The following is a 15,629-nucleotide window of genomic DNA, read 5'->3' as shown; positions in this document are numbered from 1 at the left end:
ACAACAGCAAACAGAACTGGACTAGAAATGTACAGTTGGTTGGATACAACACTTTAATGCAACTCTTTGCATGCAATAAACTGCAAAATATCTGAAAACCCCAACATCTCTACAGTTACTGTAAGGTGACTACAGCAGCAGAGATGCACATTTCACATTGTCATCTTAAAAATGAAAAAAATTAAACTTACAGAAAGTGCACAGGCTATAGTTTTGCGCTATATATCAGATCACAAAATAATCAGGTGTTACAAATAAAAACTAAGATGAGATGCTGTACACTGTTTATTTTGGCTGTTTTAATTTTTTTCTCCTGTTTCCCTCCCTCCCTTCCCTAAATCTTCAGAGGGTACATTCCTGAAGGACTGTCCTAGTTTCATCTCTGCTGAGTCTTGTGATGGTCATCACCGAATTGCAATGAGGCCGACATCAATGAGTTTTTGAATCTTCTGGGCTATGACGGGATTCTTTAAGTGGCTGGGGAGAAAAGGATGGAGAGCAAGCATTAGTGTAGCATGGCTATGGTAGGTCAGCAATAAAGCAAAGTAAAATTTGTCTTCCCTCCTCCCCCCTTTTAAGTCCACAACAACGGGGTCGTACAATGCAATACAAAACGAAATGGAATTATTTCAGTTTTAACTCTAACATAATGATGATTCCGTGTGCTTCATAAAGAGGGGCTTAGAATTCACACAAGAGTTATGAAGACAATATAACCAAAATTTCTGACAGGTTAATGATTATACTCACTCGCTTAGCGCCTGTGGATCTTTCTGCATCTGCTCCAAGATCAACCTCATAGCAGGGTCACTCATGATCTGCTGCACCTCTGGATCACCCATGGCACGGCGCTTTACTTCCTCTGGAGTATCGTTTCGATTATACTGCATCATAAGGCAGCGCTGGTAACCTTCAGAAGCTTCCTAAGGGATTTTTGAGAGAGGGTTATCTGTAGGGTCGACTGATCTAGTTACTAAATTTTGCCCAGGAGTGTCTGCAGCTGATGCCATTTGAACGGCCCGTAGTGTCCGTGATCCACATTTCCCATGGTGCACTTCAGAATTATCCACCCACGACATGTGGAAAGGCCAAAATGACTACAATTGTTGCCTTGCCCATGTACTTCAGACCCACCAATATCACCTTCTTCCAAAACAATCACAAACCAATCCACCAGTTTTCTATAGATGGTTGCTGGTTCCTCAATGTGTTAATGCCTGTTTGGGTGGCGGGGGGGGAGACACACACACCTGGAATCAGCTCTTAACCAATCAATCAAAAAAAAACAGGGACATTTGTTCAGCATATCCTCACAAACTCCCACAAACTGCTCACTTTTCATTCCAGGCTCTGATATAGATATAGACAAGTGTCCTGGATTGCACAAGTGACTAAGGCTACCCCTTTCTTCTTACTCACACCAACCTCCCTCTACCTCCTACACCATAAGCTGACAATCTGAGATAATCTTTCCACCATGGCAAAGCAAGACATTTCCCAGGGGAAAAACTTGCAAGAAAACAAGTCTTACACCACGTTCTCAGATTAGTCTGGTGTTTATCAACAGTAGATTCAACCACAGATTTTCATTAGGATTTCTTTCAGGGGGGTAAGAAAAAAATGGAGGTCACAAAGGAAGTAACCCAGTCTGGTCAATACATAACTCCTTGATCAAATCCGTCTGTTGTACATATCCAAAATAATGCATGGCCATAAAGTCTCCCCGGTTTACCCTCTGTTTATTTTCAAATGGAGTGATTGCACTTGCATGGCAAATGGAAAGTTCCAACCTTTAAGCAGCTCAGTCCCATTTACCTTCGTATTTTTCTTTCATCAGCCTGACTGTTATACATTCTATTTTTATCTTATATTCTCTTGCACTCTGAATTGTCTTTGCGACTGGAGCTTAAAGTCTCATCTTTCAGAACTGTGTCCAGCATCTTCCCTGCAACTCTCAGAATCATAAAATTGTTACAGCACAGAACAAGGCCATTCTGCCCATCATGTCCACACTGACTCTCCAAATGAGTACTTCACCTCATGCCATTCCCCTGCTTCTCCCTGTAACCTTGCACATTCTTCCTGTTCATATAACAGTCTAATTCCCTTATGAATGCTTCAATCCTGCCTCTACCACACTCTGGCAGGGCACTCCAGACCTTAACCATTCGCTGTATGAAAAGTTTCTCGTCACTTTTGCTTCTTTTGCCAATTGCTTTAAATCTGTGCCCTCTTGTTCTCAATCCTTTCATGAGTGGGAACAGTTTCTCTCTCTAATCGGTCCAGACCCCTTATTTTGAATGCCTCTACTAAATCTCCTCTCAGCTTTCTCTTTTCCAAGGAAACAGTCCCAACTTCTCCAATCTATCTTCATAACTGAGCTTCCTAATTCCTGGAACTATTGTCTTGAATCTTTTCTGCTCTCCCTCCTATGCCTTTGTATCTTTCCTAAAAAGTGCAGCACCCAGAACTGGACACATTACTCCAACTGAGGCTGAACTAGTGTCTTATACAAACTCAACATAACCTCCTTGCTTGTACTTTATGCCACTATTAATAAAGCCTAGGATACTGTATGCTTTATTAATTGTTCTCTCAACCTGTCCTGCCACCTTCAATGACTTATGCACATATTCACCCAGGTCCCTCTGCTCCGGCACTTCCTTTAGAGTCATATCCTTTATTTTATACTGTCAATCCATGTTCTTCCATCCAAAATGAATCACTTCACATTTCTCCACATTGAACTTCATCTGCTACCTGTCTGCACATTCCATCAACTTGTCTGTCTTGTGAAGATCTGCATTATCCTCCTTGCGGTTCACAACACTTCCAACTAATGTATCATTCACAAATTTTGAAATTGTGCCCTGTTCACCAAGGTCTAGGTCATTAAGTATATAGCAGGAAGAGCAAAGGTTAACACTGACCCCTAGGAACTCCACTACAAACCTTCCTCCAGCCCAAAAAGTATCAATTTTAACCAATACTGTTTCCTGTCACTCGGCCAATTTCATATCCATGTTGTTACTGTCTCTTTTATCCCTTGAGTTACAACTCTGCTCACAAGTCTGTATCAAATGCCTTTTGGAAATCCACGTACACCACATCAACAGCATTCTCATCAACCCTCCATCACCTCTTCAAAAGACTCGAGTTAAACACATTTTTCCCTTAAATTCATGGTTTTCCTTAATTAACTTGCATTTGTCCACGTGACTATTAATTTTGCCCCCAATTATGTTTCTAAAAAGTTTCCCTACCACGAAAGATAAACCACTACACTGACAGGCCTGTAGTTACTGAGCTTATCTTCACACATTTTTTGTTTGAACATTTGCAATTCTCTAGTCTCCTGGCGCCACCCGAGTCTAAGAAAGGCATGCAAATTATGGCCAACGCCTCTGCAGTTTCTATTCTCACTTTCTCAATATCCTTGGATGCATCTCCTCTGGTCCTGATGACCTATCAACTTTAGAAAGCCTCTCTTAATATCTTTTTCTCCCCCCCCCCCCCAACCCATCAATCTTAAAATTCTCCTAGTATATTAATTACCTCCTCTATCACCGTGGCCTGGGTAGCATTAGTTTATTGGTAAAGAAAGATGCAAAGTATTCATTTAATACCTCAGCGACTCCCTCTGCTTGCATGTTTAAAATCCCCTTCTCTAGGAGGCCCTACTTCTCCTTTTACCACCTTTTTACTATTGATAAGCCAAGAGAAGACTTTAGAATTCCCTTTTAGGTTAGCTGCCAGTCTCTTTTCATACTCCCTCTTTACTTCTCTTACTTGCTTTTTCACTTACACTCTGAACCTTCCACATTCAGCCTGGCTCTCCATTGTATTATCCACCTGACAACTATCACAACCACACATTTTCTTGTTCATCTTAATCCCTATTGCTTTTGTCATCCAGCCAGCTCCAAATTTGTTTGCCCTACCTTTCCCCTTCGAGCAAATATCTGATATCGAACAGACTGATGACTTCTGCAGTTAGATTTTTATCTCTTTTTAAATATTGGAACTTTATAAAGCTCAGAAGCAATCGGCTCACATAATTTATCTTCCATGGAGAGAAAAGCAGCCTATGCAATGCACTGCTGAACACCAAACACACACTGTGCTGCCTAAAACTGCATGACCAGAGACTTCAGTTTGCAATGCTCTCTCCTCAGGTTCACATCATAACCTACATGAACAGAACAAGAGCTGAAATGAATGAAGATCCAGTCTTACCTTGGAATTAGAGTCCAGCTCAAGTGCTTTCTGATAAACATCCATGGCTTTGGAGAAATCCTTCAAGGCCTCAAGGGCTGCTCCTTTTCTTGTGTAACCCTTAACTAATCAAAACAAAATTAATAATCAACAATGAATCAGGTAGTGCATTTGAGTTAAGATTAGTTTGCAACTTTCAGTGTCTATTAACAGCAGATCACCTCCATAGTGGAGACAGAAGATACTTAAAACAACTGGATTTTCTCAAAGGAATTTGGGGCCCATATTTTGATTCACTGTCTGCCAGGCTAACACTCTCCATTCTGCTCTACTAATCTTGCTTCTAGGGTGATCCAGCCACTCACTAGATTTTTTGTTGCTTACTATGCAATACTAGTCTCAAATGTACTGAATATTCAGTATTTTCCCATCCCTAGTAACCCAAGGATAACATTCAGCAAGAGGTGTCTGAACCAGCCTCTTAGCTGGCATGTGTTCAATCCTGGATGAATTACTTATTGTTTTACAAGTTACAAGTATACTCTGCTTATGAGTGCCTTGGTGAGGCACCACAAACTTACCATTGCTAATGGAACCATTTTCTGGTAGAGGAAGGAATTGCCCACCAGAAGAATGTTCCAAATGAAGTTTCATGAGGCACATTTTTTGATGGCCGCAAATAGTTAACAAAGCAAGTTAGACTTTCATGTTTAAAATAGACATTAAGATCTACTAATACAACTTCTATCCACCATTCCCTACTAACAAAAATAAGTATGAATTCGGGATGACATTTAAGCAAGCAGAGTTTCAAAGTCAGCACAACACAGACTGACTGACGATCTCATAAAAAACAGAGCTACTTACGGAATGTGGGATCAAGGCGGATACAGTCCTCACAATCCTGTAAACAGAGAAAAGGCATCTTAAATTATTGCCAGTTACAAATTGAAATTACTATTCATGTAAGATTCACAAATCAAGACGTGTGGGAGATTAAAATGCCATAGTTTGATGAAAAAGGAGGGGAGTGGGAATGGAAAGAATAAAGTTAATCCAGTCCATCAATTTAAACTGAAAATAAGTAAAGAAATGATAAATCTGTTTTATAATCATACTGGATATTCTACACTTTCTTACAAGGACTGGTGTCTTCAAGACCTATAAATGCTTTTCTAACAAGGGCAGTCACAGCCTCAGGTATGATGGCAGCACCTGGAATTTATCCCCACGACTGAATCTCACTTCAAAAAAAAATAGCACCACAAATGCCCACAGTTCAGATTTAGATTCTGAATCTGCTTGAATAACAATTCAAAACCAATCCTCTGACTTATCCCTTGGTCTCCACTATATTGTGTTCAATACTGAGAGACTCAGCACCCTCCATTCAACACTCCTTCCAAGAGGAAGTTAGAAAATTCATTTCCATTTCCATCCGACTAACAACAAATCACAGCTGCGTTATTGTAGCCAGCAGTATGCAAATGAAAATGGCTTTTCCCAATCCTAAGCAGTAGTCCAGTTGAGGCAGATTTTCACTGGGTACAGACGAATAATAATCAACCTTTCTAAACAAAAATCTCTGCTTTTTTTCTGTTTTACTCTAGCTAGTGGGTGTCAAAGACAGTTATTTGAAACTCATCCATTAGCTGGAATGGAAGATTGCCAAAATGAAACTTGCATTCTGCCTTCTAAAACCAGTTCGGCTGGTATGTTGGGCCAGTGGCTTTCCAGTACAGTATATGTATGCCTCCCAATTGGTCAGTGATTCAGCCACAGCAGCATACTTTAGATTTGTGACCTTCGTTTGCACATGGCTCGTTCTGGAATATGAGGGAGAAAAGAAAACCACAACCAGAATTCCTAGTCCTGCATGGTATCCAGCGAGCAATGACAGAAAATGTACGTGTGTTGATGTTGCTTGAAGATGCAGGTGGGTTCCGTTATATACGTTCTTTCCCTGACCTATAGTTGAATAACAGCACAGAGAGCGAGAATTCAACTCAGGAAGGTGCGAGAGCAGCGGGTCTTCAAAAGGTGGAGCAGAGAGCGAGAGCTCACTTCAGGAAGGATCGAGGACAACAGGCCTTCAAAAGGCAGGGCAGCGAGCAAAAGTTCACCTTGGGAAGGAATGAGAATAGTGGGGCTAGCTGCTGCCACCAGTTTCCAGTCAGAACCAGCCTTCTGAAAGGAAAATCGAGGGGACGGTCACAGGGAAGCAGGTGATTGGCTTTGCTCGTTTATCTTTCAAAACCCGTAATTCTTAGTAATTGTAGGTATTGTTAACACTAGTAGGTTTACTAATAGTAGTAAAGGTCATTGGGAGTAATAGAGTTTATTAGTTATAAATAAAAATAATTAAATTAATACACAATAAAGATGATAGGGCAGACAATGTGTTGCGACTGCAGTATGGGGGAGCTCATGGATATCAGTGTGATGCAGGGCCAACGTGTCTGCAGTTAAGTGTCTGCAGCTTGAGGAGCTTTGGCTCAGAGTCATTGAGCTGGAGGCCAAGCTGTGGACACTGATGAATCAGGGTGGGGGAAAAGTTACCTGGACATTTTGTTCCAGGAGGCGGTCAAACCCCTTAGACTCAGGCCATCCGATTTGGTCAGTGGTCAGGGTCAAGAGTGTGAGACTGCGACTGAGGTAGGCAAGGGGATCAAGAAGATAGCACTGGGGGAGTTTCTGCTATTGCAATTGTCTAAGAGGTTCAAGATTTTTGCAGCCTGCATTGATGAATGTGGAGACTGCAGGATGGATGAATGAACCGACTATGGCACTATGGTACAGGAAGTTATTCAAATGGAGGGAGGGAAAGTTAATAGAAAAATTATGGTAGTAGGGGACAATCTAGTCAGATAGTCAGAGAGATAGTTCCCTGTAGCCAAGAGCAAGAGTCCTGAAGGATGTGTTGCCTGCCCAGTGCCAGGGTTCGGGATGTGCTCTGGGCTGGAGAGGAACTTGCAGGAGGGGTAGGGTCCAGTGGTTGTGGTTCACATAGCTACGAATGAGATAGGTAGGACTAGGAAAAAGGTTCTGCTTAGGGAGTAAGAGCAGCTAGGGGGCTAAATTAAAAGGCAGAACCTCAAAAGGTAATAATCTCTGGATTATTACCTGAGCCACGAGCAAACTGATATAGGGTAAATAAGATCACAGAGTTAAATTTGTGGCTCAAAGATTGGTGCGGGAGGAATGGGTTTCGATTCATGAGCATTGCACTAGTACTGGGGAAAATGGCAGCTGTACCCTGGGGACAGTCTTCGCCTGAACTGTGCTGGGACTAGTGCTCTGACAAGTTATATAGCTAGAGTAGTAGAAAGGGCTTTAAACTAAATAGTGGGGGAAAGGGATCAAGTGTGGGAAGATGTAATAAATTGAAGACAATGCAAGACAGCAAGGTAGCAATAAGGGAAATGATAATCCGTATGGCAGAAAGGGATAGTGTGCACAAACTTAGTGAGAAGCAAATAAGGCTAGAGGCTGCAAAAATAGTTAAAGGACAGAATTGAATGCTCTGTATATCTAAGTGCACATAATATCCATAACAAAACAGATGAATTGGCAGCTGAAGTAGAAATAAATTTGTATGGTCTGATAGCCATTACAGAGACATGGCTCCAAGATGACAAAGACTGGGATATTCAGGAGTATATGACATTTCAGAAAGACAGGAAGCTAGGACAAGGTGGAGCAGTAGCTCTGTTAACAAAGGAAGGGATTGATACAGTAGAGAGGGATAACTTTAGTTCCAAAGATCAAGATATAGAATCAATTTGGGTAGAGATGAGCAATAGTAAAGGTAGGAAGTCACTTGTGGGAGTTGTTTATAGGCCCTCTAATAGTAACAACACTATAGGACCGGGTATACAGGAAGAAATAATAGGGGCGGTGACAAAGGTATGGCGATAATCATGAGTGATTTTAATCCACATATCGTTTGGATGAATCAGATTGACAAAGGTAGCCTGGAAGAGGAGTTCAGCGACAATTTCTTAAAGCAGCACATTCTACAGCTAACCTAGAGAGGGTAGGCTACATTAGATCTGGCAATACGCAACGAGACAGGATTAATTAACGACCTCACAGTAAAGGTGTCCCTAGGTAGCAGTGATCATAATATGAAAAAAGCAAAATACTGTGGATACTGGAAATCTGAAACAAAAACAAAACATGCTGGAAAAACATCTGACAGCATCTGTGGAGAGAAAGACAGAGTTAACGTTTCGAGTCCGTATGACTTTTCAGAACTAAAGAGAAGTAAAAATGTGGTGAAATATATACTGTTTGAGGGGGGTGGGACAGGTGAAGCTGGATAAGAGGCCAGCGATAGGTGGCGGCAAAGGAGAGATTGTAAAAGATGTCATAAGCAAAAGGTGGAAGGGGTGTTGATGGTGGTGATACTGGCTAAAGGAGGTGCTAATGGTGACATCAAGAGTAGAAAGCAGAATGAGCAAGTGACAGATGGCCCTAGTGGGGGAGGAGGGGATGGTGTGGGAGAAAAGATCGAAATAGGCTAAAAGGTGGGGATAAAACAATGAATGGAAATAAATTTAAAAAATGGGAAAAAACATATAAAAATTTAAAAATAGATATTTGTAAAAAGGGGATCAAAAAGGAGTGAAGATGGAGGGCAGAGTTCACAATCTGAAGTTGTTGAACTCCATGTTAAGTCCAGAAGGCTGTAAAGTGCCTAATCGGAAGATGAGGTGTTGTTCCTGCAGTTTGCATTGAGCTTCACTGGAACATTGCAGCAGGTCAAGGACGGACATGTGGGCATGAGTGCGGGATGGTGTATCGAAATGGCAAGCAACAGGAAGATCTGGGTCATGCTTGCGAACACCTTCATAATATGAATAATTTTTACATTCAGTTAGAGGGAGAGAAGAGTGGGTCTAAAAAAAAGTGTTCTAAACTTAAATAAGGGCAATTATGAGGGCATGAAGACAGAGCTGGCTAAAATGAACTGGGAAATTAGGTTAAGGGATAGGTCAGTAGAGATGCAGTGGCAGACATTTAAAGAGATATGTCAGAATACTCAGAAAAGATACATTCCAGTGAGAAAGAAAGACTCTAAGGGAAGGACGCACCACCCGTGGCTAACTAAAGAAGTTAAAGATAGCATCAAATTGAAAGAAAAAGCATACAATTTCATGAAGATTAGTGGCAGGGCAGATGATTGAACAGAATATGAAAACAGCAAAGAATGACAGATTAATAAGGAAGGAGAAATCAGAGTATGAGAGAAAGCTAGCTAGAAACATAAAACAGATACCAAGATATTTTTACAGGTATTCAAAAAGGAAAAAAGTAGTGAGCATTGGTCCCCCTGGAGTTTGAACATGGGGAATTACAGGCCAGTTAGTTAACATCTGTCATAGGGAAATTGTTGGAATCTATTATTAAGAGGGTTATACCATGCACTTAGAAAATCTCAATGCAATCAGGCAGGTTTTGTGAAAGGGAATTCATGTTTGACGAATTTATTAAGTTCTTTGAGGAAGTAACAAGCAACCTGGATAAAAGGGAACCTGCAGATATGGTGTACTCCAGAAGGCAAAGGTGCCACATTAAAGGTTACTACACAAAATAAGAACTCAGTGTAGGGTATTACATATTAGCATGGATAGAGCTAACAGGAAACAACAGGCATAAATGGGTAATTTTTGGATTGGCAAGACGTGATGAGTGGAGTGCCAAAGGTATCAGTGCTGGGCCTCAACTATTTACAATCTATATCAATGACTTGGATGATGGGACCAAGTGTTTTTTTTTTAATGACAGGATGTGGACACTGCTGGCTAGGCCAGCATTTATTGCCCATCCCTAATTACCCTTGAGAAGGCGGTGGTGAGCTGCCTTCTTGAACTGTTGCAGAACCTGTGCTGTTAGGGAGGGAGCTCCATGATTTTGACTCAGCAACACTGAAGGAACAGTGATATATTTCCAAGTCAGGATGGTGAGCTTTCAGGCGGTGGTGTTCCCATGTATCTGGTGCCCTTGTCCCAGATGATAATGGTCAAGGGTTTGGAAGGTGCTGTCTAAGGAGGCATGGTGAATTCCTGCAATGCATCTTGTAGATGGTACACACTGCTGCTACTGTGCGTCGGTAGTAGAGGGAGTGAATGTTTGTGGGAGGGGGTCCTGAATGGTGTCAAGCTTCTTGTGTTATTGGAGCTGCACTCATCCAGACAAGTGGGGAGTATTCCATCAAACTCCTGACTTATGCCTTGTAGATGGTGGAGAGGCTTTGGGGAATCAGGTGGTGAGTTGCTCGCTGCAGAATTCCTATCTTCTGAACTGCTCTTGTAGCCACAGTATTTATAGGGCTAGTCCAATTCCGTTTCTGGTCAATGGTAACCCCCCAGGATGTTGATAGTGGGGATTCTGAGAGGTAATGCCATTGAATGTCAAGGGGTAATGGTTAGATTCTCTCTTGTTGGAGAGTCATTGCCTGTATGGCTGTGAAATTTGCTGATGACACAAAGATGGGTAGTAAAGTAAGTTGTGAAGAGAACATAAGGAGTCTACAAAGGGATATAGATAGGTTTACTGAGTGGGCAAAAAATTGGCAGATGGAGTATAATGTGAGAAAATGTGAACTTGTCCACTTTGGCAAGAGAAAGAGAAAAGCAGCATATTATTTAAATAGAGAGAGATTGCAGAATTTGGTGGTACAGAGGGATCTGAGTGTCATCGTATATGAATAAGGAAAAGTATGCTGGTTTTTTTTTCATTCGCTCATGAGATGTGGGTGTCGCTGGCTAGGCCAGCATTTATTGCCCATCTCTAATTGCTCTCGAGGTGGTGGTAGCGAGCTGCCTTCTTGAACCGCTGCAGTCTACGTGATGTAAGTACACCCACAGTGCTGTTAGGGAAGGAAGGACCGAGCAACTTTGAAGGAACGGCAATATATTACTAAGTCAGGGTGGTGAGTGGCTTGGAGGGGGAACTTGCAGGTGGTGGTACAGCATGTGATTAGGAAGGCAAATGGAATGTTGATGTTTATGGCAAAGGGAATAGAATATAAAAGTAGGGATGTTTTGCTACAGTTGTATAGGCATTGCGAGATCACATCTGGAGTACTGTGTACAGTTTTGGTCTCTTTACTTAAGAAAGGATATAACTGCATTAGATGCAGTTCAGAGAAGGTTCATTCATTTTATTCCTGGGATGAGGGGGTTATAAGGAAGGTTAGGCTTGCATCCATTGAAGTTTGGAAGAACACAGTGATTTTATTGGAACTTATAAGATCCTAAGGGGACTTGACAGGATGGATGCTGAGAGGATGTTTTCACTTGTGGGAGAATCTAGAACTAGCAACCGTTTAAAAATAAGGAGTCTCCCATTTATGATGGGGATGAGAATTTTTTTCTCAGAGGGTTGAGAATCTCTAAAACACTCTTCCCCAGAGAGCGGTAGAAGCAGGGTCAGTGAAAATTTTTAAGGCAGAGGTAAGCTGACTCCCTTGTTAGTCAAGAATCTAAGGATATCAGGAAAGTGAAGTTGAGGCCACAATCAGATCAGCCATGATCTTACTGAACGGCAGAGCAGGGGCCACAATCAGATCAGCCATGATCTTACTGAACGGCAGAGCAGGTGTCAGGGGCCAAAAGACCGACTCCTAATTCATTTTAATATCTTGTCACAGTTAAGACTCAAGTACCAAAATGGATTCTGGAAACCATATCCCACCGAGGGTCTACAACTTTTAGAAAACATGTCTATCTTGTCCAAAATTCTCTTATTCGTACCGAAATGTGCTGATGCTTACTTCCCTCTAACACTTATATACAAGTCAGGATAAAAGCATGAGCCTTGATGCAAAATCTGTCTAGGCATTATCCAATCTAGGCTGGAAGTAGAAAGGTCAGTTGGGCCAATCCTGTCACCCAGAATTCACAACTATACCCATCCTACAAAGACCAATGGATAATGCAAAAACTGATATTCCCCCCTCCCCGCCTGTAGCCAAAAGGTGTCTACTGAATGACTGCTTTCCCTCTCCCCTAACTAGCCAATATGAGTTAATCATGTATGATTACATCACAAAAAAGAGTGTTATTTGGTCCAACTCAAACTTCTACTCCATGAGCCTTCTTCTGCTTGAATTAACTCCTCCTAGTTGCCAACATATCCCACTCGTCACTTTTTCATCAAACATTAATCCTCCACTTAAATGTATCACTATTACAATCGCTCCACGTGATAATAGGGTCCACACTCTCACCATTGTGTGTAAAGAAAATCCTCCTAAATTATGCATTATTGGCTAACTTGTATTTCTGCCCCTTGATCTGAACTCATTCACAAGTGAAAACAGTTTCTCCACATCAACCCCTTTGTAACTGAGCAGTGAAGAGAGTAAACCAGACATCCTCCGTTTCAGCTCTACTCCTCTCCAAATTTAGCAACCATACAAGTTGGGGGAAGCGCAAGGGTAACAGTCGTAAAAATACTTTACAAAATATTACCTTCAAAGCTAATGGGAATTCTAAGAGCTTGGTATAGCAGGCAGCTCGGTTACTGTAGAGTTTAGCATCAGTAGGATTGCGTTTAATAGCTTCTGAGTAATGCTTCATAGCCTGTGGGTAATCACCTGTGATTAAAATGAGAGGGTCATCCATACATTACATACCATAACTCATACAGAGGCAAGTGTGCATCATGCAGGATCTATGCAGGCATGTTATAACTTGCAGTCCTCAAATTATAGAAGGTGCACATGATACTCATGGGATTTTGCTGATTATAAATGTGACTCAATGACTTAAAAAAAACTTGCTTAGAATATGCCCATAATTAATTCTCTTCACACGTAGCACCCAATCTATGTGTAAAGAAAGTAAAACTAATAACTTCCCAGTGCTTAACTAAAAATACAAAGATAGCAAGTGACTCAATGCTAAATATGTGATTTGCCAACAGCACCCCCACTGAAGTCAACCAACAATTAAATCAAACCATTTATTCAATACTGTAAGAATGCAAATTCCCCATTTTCTCATTGTCCATCCCATCGGATCACAGTTCTTGAAGTACTCAACTCCAATAATTACAACAATGCGAGCTACTGCAATAAAGATAAATTTCTGTTCTGTTTCTGTGGGTTTGCTGTTGATTTTGCTCTGCTATGGCCCATTTCCAGATGTCAGGAACTGGAAAGATAGTGAGTAGGAACCAGGCCACTGGTCCCTCATGCCACCGCTGAGATTATCTGACTAAGTAATAACATATATTGAACCTGCCCCTATTTGGGTGAGCATATTTGAATAATTTAATGAGTGATGAATATATTAGCAGAAGTACTTCTTATTAATATCTCAGCAAAGCTAAATGGCAGAGTCTCCTGAGGTTTAGCATTTCTATGGCGAAGGTTTGGTTCTAAAACAAACATTGATACACCTCTATCAGTGAAATCAACTGAGGGTATTTGGGTATTCACAACCTTGGGGTTCACTGAGCAAGCTGAACTGTAGTAGGTCCTGTAGCCATTTCCCTCTCCCTTCACCTAATGTGCAAGAGCATGGTGTTCCAAATGAGGGACTTTGATAGAGTAGAATGGGAGAAAACAGTTATACTGACAGGAGGGTCAGTAATCAGAGGACACAGATTTAAGTGGCAAATAAAATGCTAGCAAGGAGACGAGAATTTTTTTTAAACTTAGCAAGTTATGATCCGAGATGAGGATGGTGGAAGCAGAATAGCAGTAACTTTAGCAAAGGAATGACATCTCAAGTTAGAAGGAAAATGTGCAGGATCATGGGAAAGAGCAAAAGCAGTGGGACTAATCAAAAGGAAATAGGTAGATCTGGGCCAAATGGCCTCCTTCTGCACTGTAAGCTTCTATGATTTTATGACCTGGTATGACCTGGTGTGGGCAATGTCACCAAGAGCCTGCCAAATAAAAATTCAGGTGGGTCTGACCCTGGAACTCCTGCCATTAGAAACCAGAGGCTGTATAGCTGTGAGGCTGTAACCAAACCTCAGTTTGAACGTGGATTGGAATTCCATCTTTGCTGCTGGGAGTTGTACCGGATACTCCCAAACCAATGGACGTTTGGGTAGTTTTGATGATATCCCAACTTAAATTGTCAAATGCATTCTAGGGTTGGGTGGTGGGGGGGGGGGTGAGAGAAAGGAAGAGAGTGTGCGGTGGGGGTGGGGCGGGGCGGGCGCATACTTTCAGGATGGGAAGTGAGCAGCTTTGATGCATTCTGCTGTTAAAAATAAACAGGGGAATGGTTGAATACAAAAGTACAGATGGCATCACGGTGGGTCGCCACGAGAAGCACAAAGCAATGATTCACCGCAACAGGACTAGTATTAAAAAAAACCCAGTGAAATCTGATTGGGGTTCATTCTGAAACACAGGGTAAATGTGACTTGTTTTCTAGATACTGATGGCAGTATCAGGTTCCATAATGGCATCTTCAGATGTCAGAATCTTGCTGCTACAGGGTTACTCCAATTTGCTAAAAAAAATTTGAACAAAGGCATGTCAATCACATCCCAACACTGGTTACACTCGCTTCCTCCCGCATTTTAATATCTGCAGAACCTAATCTGAATGTGGCATTACCTTTCTGGAAGAACTCATTGCCTTTATTCTTTTCCTCTAGGGCAAGCTCAGGATTGATGTAAGCTGCCCGCTCCTCATCCTTCAGGATCTTTTCAGCCTGCAAAACAGTGGAGTTATTTGAGAAAATAAAGCCCCGAGTAAAACTGGACAAAATACCTGAACACAGACATTCAGATCAGTCTTTCATGACAGGAATTCCCCACACACAGAAGCAAACATTACCCATTGCAACAGAAGGCAGGCATTTTCCCACCATAGCAAAGAAAGAGGTTTAAAACAGCTGTAACCATCCATTCTTTTGACCATTTCCACCCCCCCATCTTGCAGCCATAAGGACTAGACGGACAGGATGCTGTGGGGAGGGAATCGGTGATATTCCCTGGCCAGGAACATGGGGCATTAAAACCAATTGTCTGCTCAAGCATTATTTAAAAAAAAAATCCATTCCAAGACCAAAGAAAACTCACCTGTTGACATTTCTTTAAGACCTCAGGAGTCCTGTGCTCTGCGAGAGACTTGTTGTAGAAGTGAACAGCATCTTTGTACTTTTCTTCCTTGAAGTAGGAGTTTCCAATTCGTGCATATGCCCTGAAAAGACAAGGATGTTAAGTTGTCAGCTAAATGTAATTACATGGGAAATGCTGAGGAGTTGGCATCATTTGCACTGGGGAACGTGCCAGCTTTGCTCTCCTCTCCTATAATTAATCATCGTTTTCCAATAAGATATTGTAGATTACCATTACCTCTTGACTTTATCTCAAGCTTGAACAGGAGCAATTAGCTTTAAAAAAATTTCTTCTCCCTTGAGCCCATTAAGCTTCTGGCG

At 41.6% G+C, this 15,629-nt stretch overlaps 1 protein-coding gene across 1 annotated transcript in view; it reads right to left on the bottom strand.

Moving 5' to 3' along the window:
- Positions 1–30: 30 nt before the first annotated feature.
- The window catches only part of stip1 (stress-induced phosphoprotein 1), a 32,079-nt gene continuing 16,480 nt past the window's right edge, over positions 31–15,629 (bottom strand). Inside the window, exons 8-14 of the mRNA XM_041179981.1 lie at positions 15,271–15,391; positions 14,804–14,900; positions 12,696–12,820; positions 5,083–5,119; positions 4,237–4,340; positions 751–923; positions 31–477 (exon numbers count right to left, since the gene is read on the bottom strand). Coding sequence (XP_041035915.1) covers positions 405–477; positions 751–923; positions 4,237–4,340; positions 5,083–5,119; positions 12,696–12,820; positions 14,804–14,900; positions 15,271–15,391 — 730 coding nt within the window. The 3' untranslated portion in view covers positions 31–404. The remainder of the gene's footprint in view (positions 478–750; positions 924–4,236; positions 4,341–5,082; positions 5,120–12,695; positions 12,821–14,803; positions 14,901–15,270; positions 15,392–15,629) is intronic.

Source organism: Carcharodon carcharias, chromosome 37 (genome assembly GCF_017639515.1).
Source record: "Carcharodon carcharias isolate sCarCar2 chromosome 37, sCarCar2.pri, whole genome shotgun sequence".
Classification (NCBI taxonomy): Eukaryota; Metazoa; Chordata; class Chondrichthyes; order Lamniformes; family Lamnidae; genus Carcharodon; species Carcharodon carcharias.
This window is presented reverse-complemented; position numbering and strand designations above follow the sequence as displayed.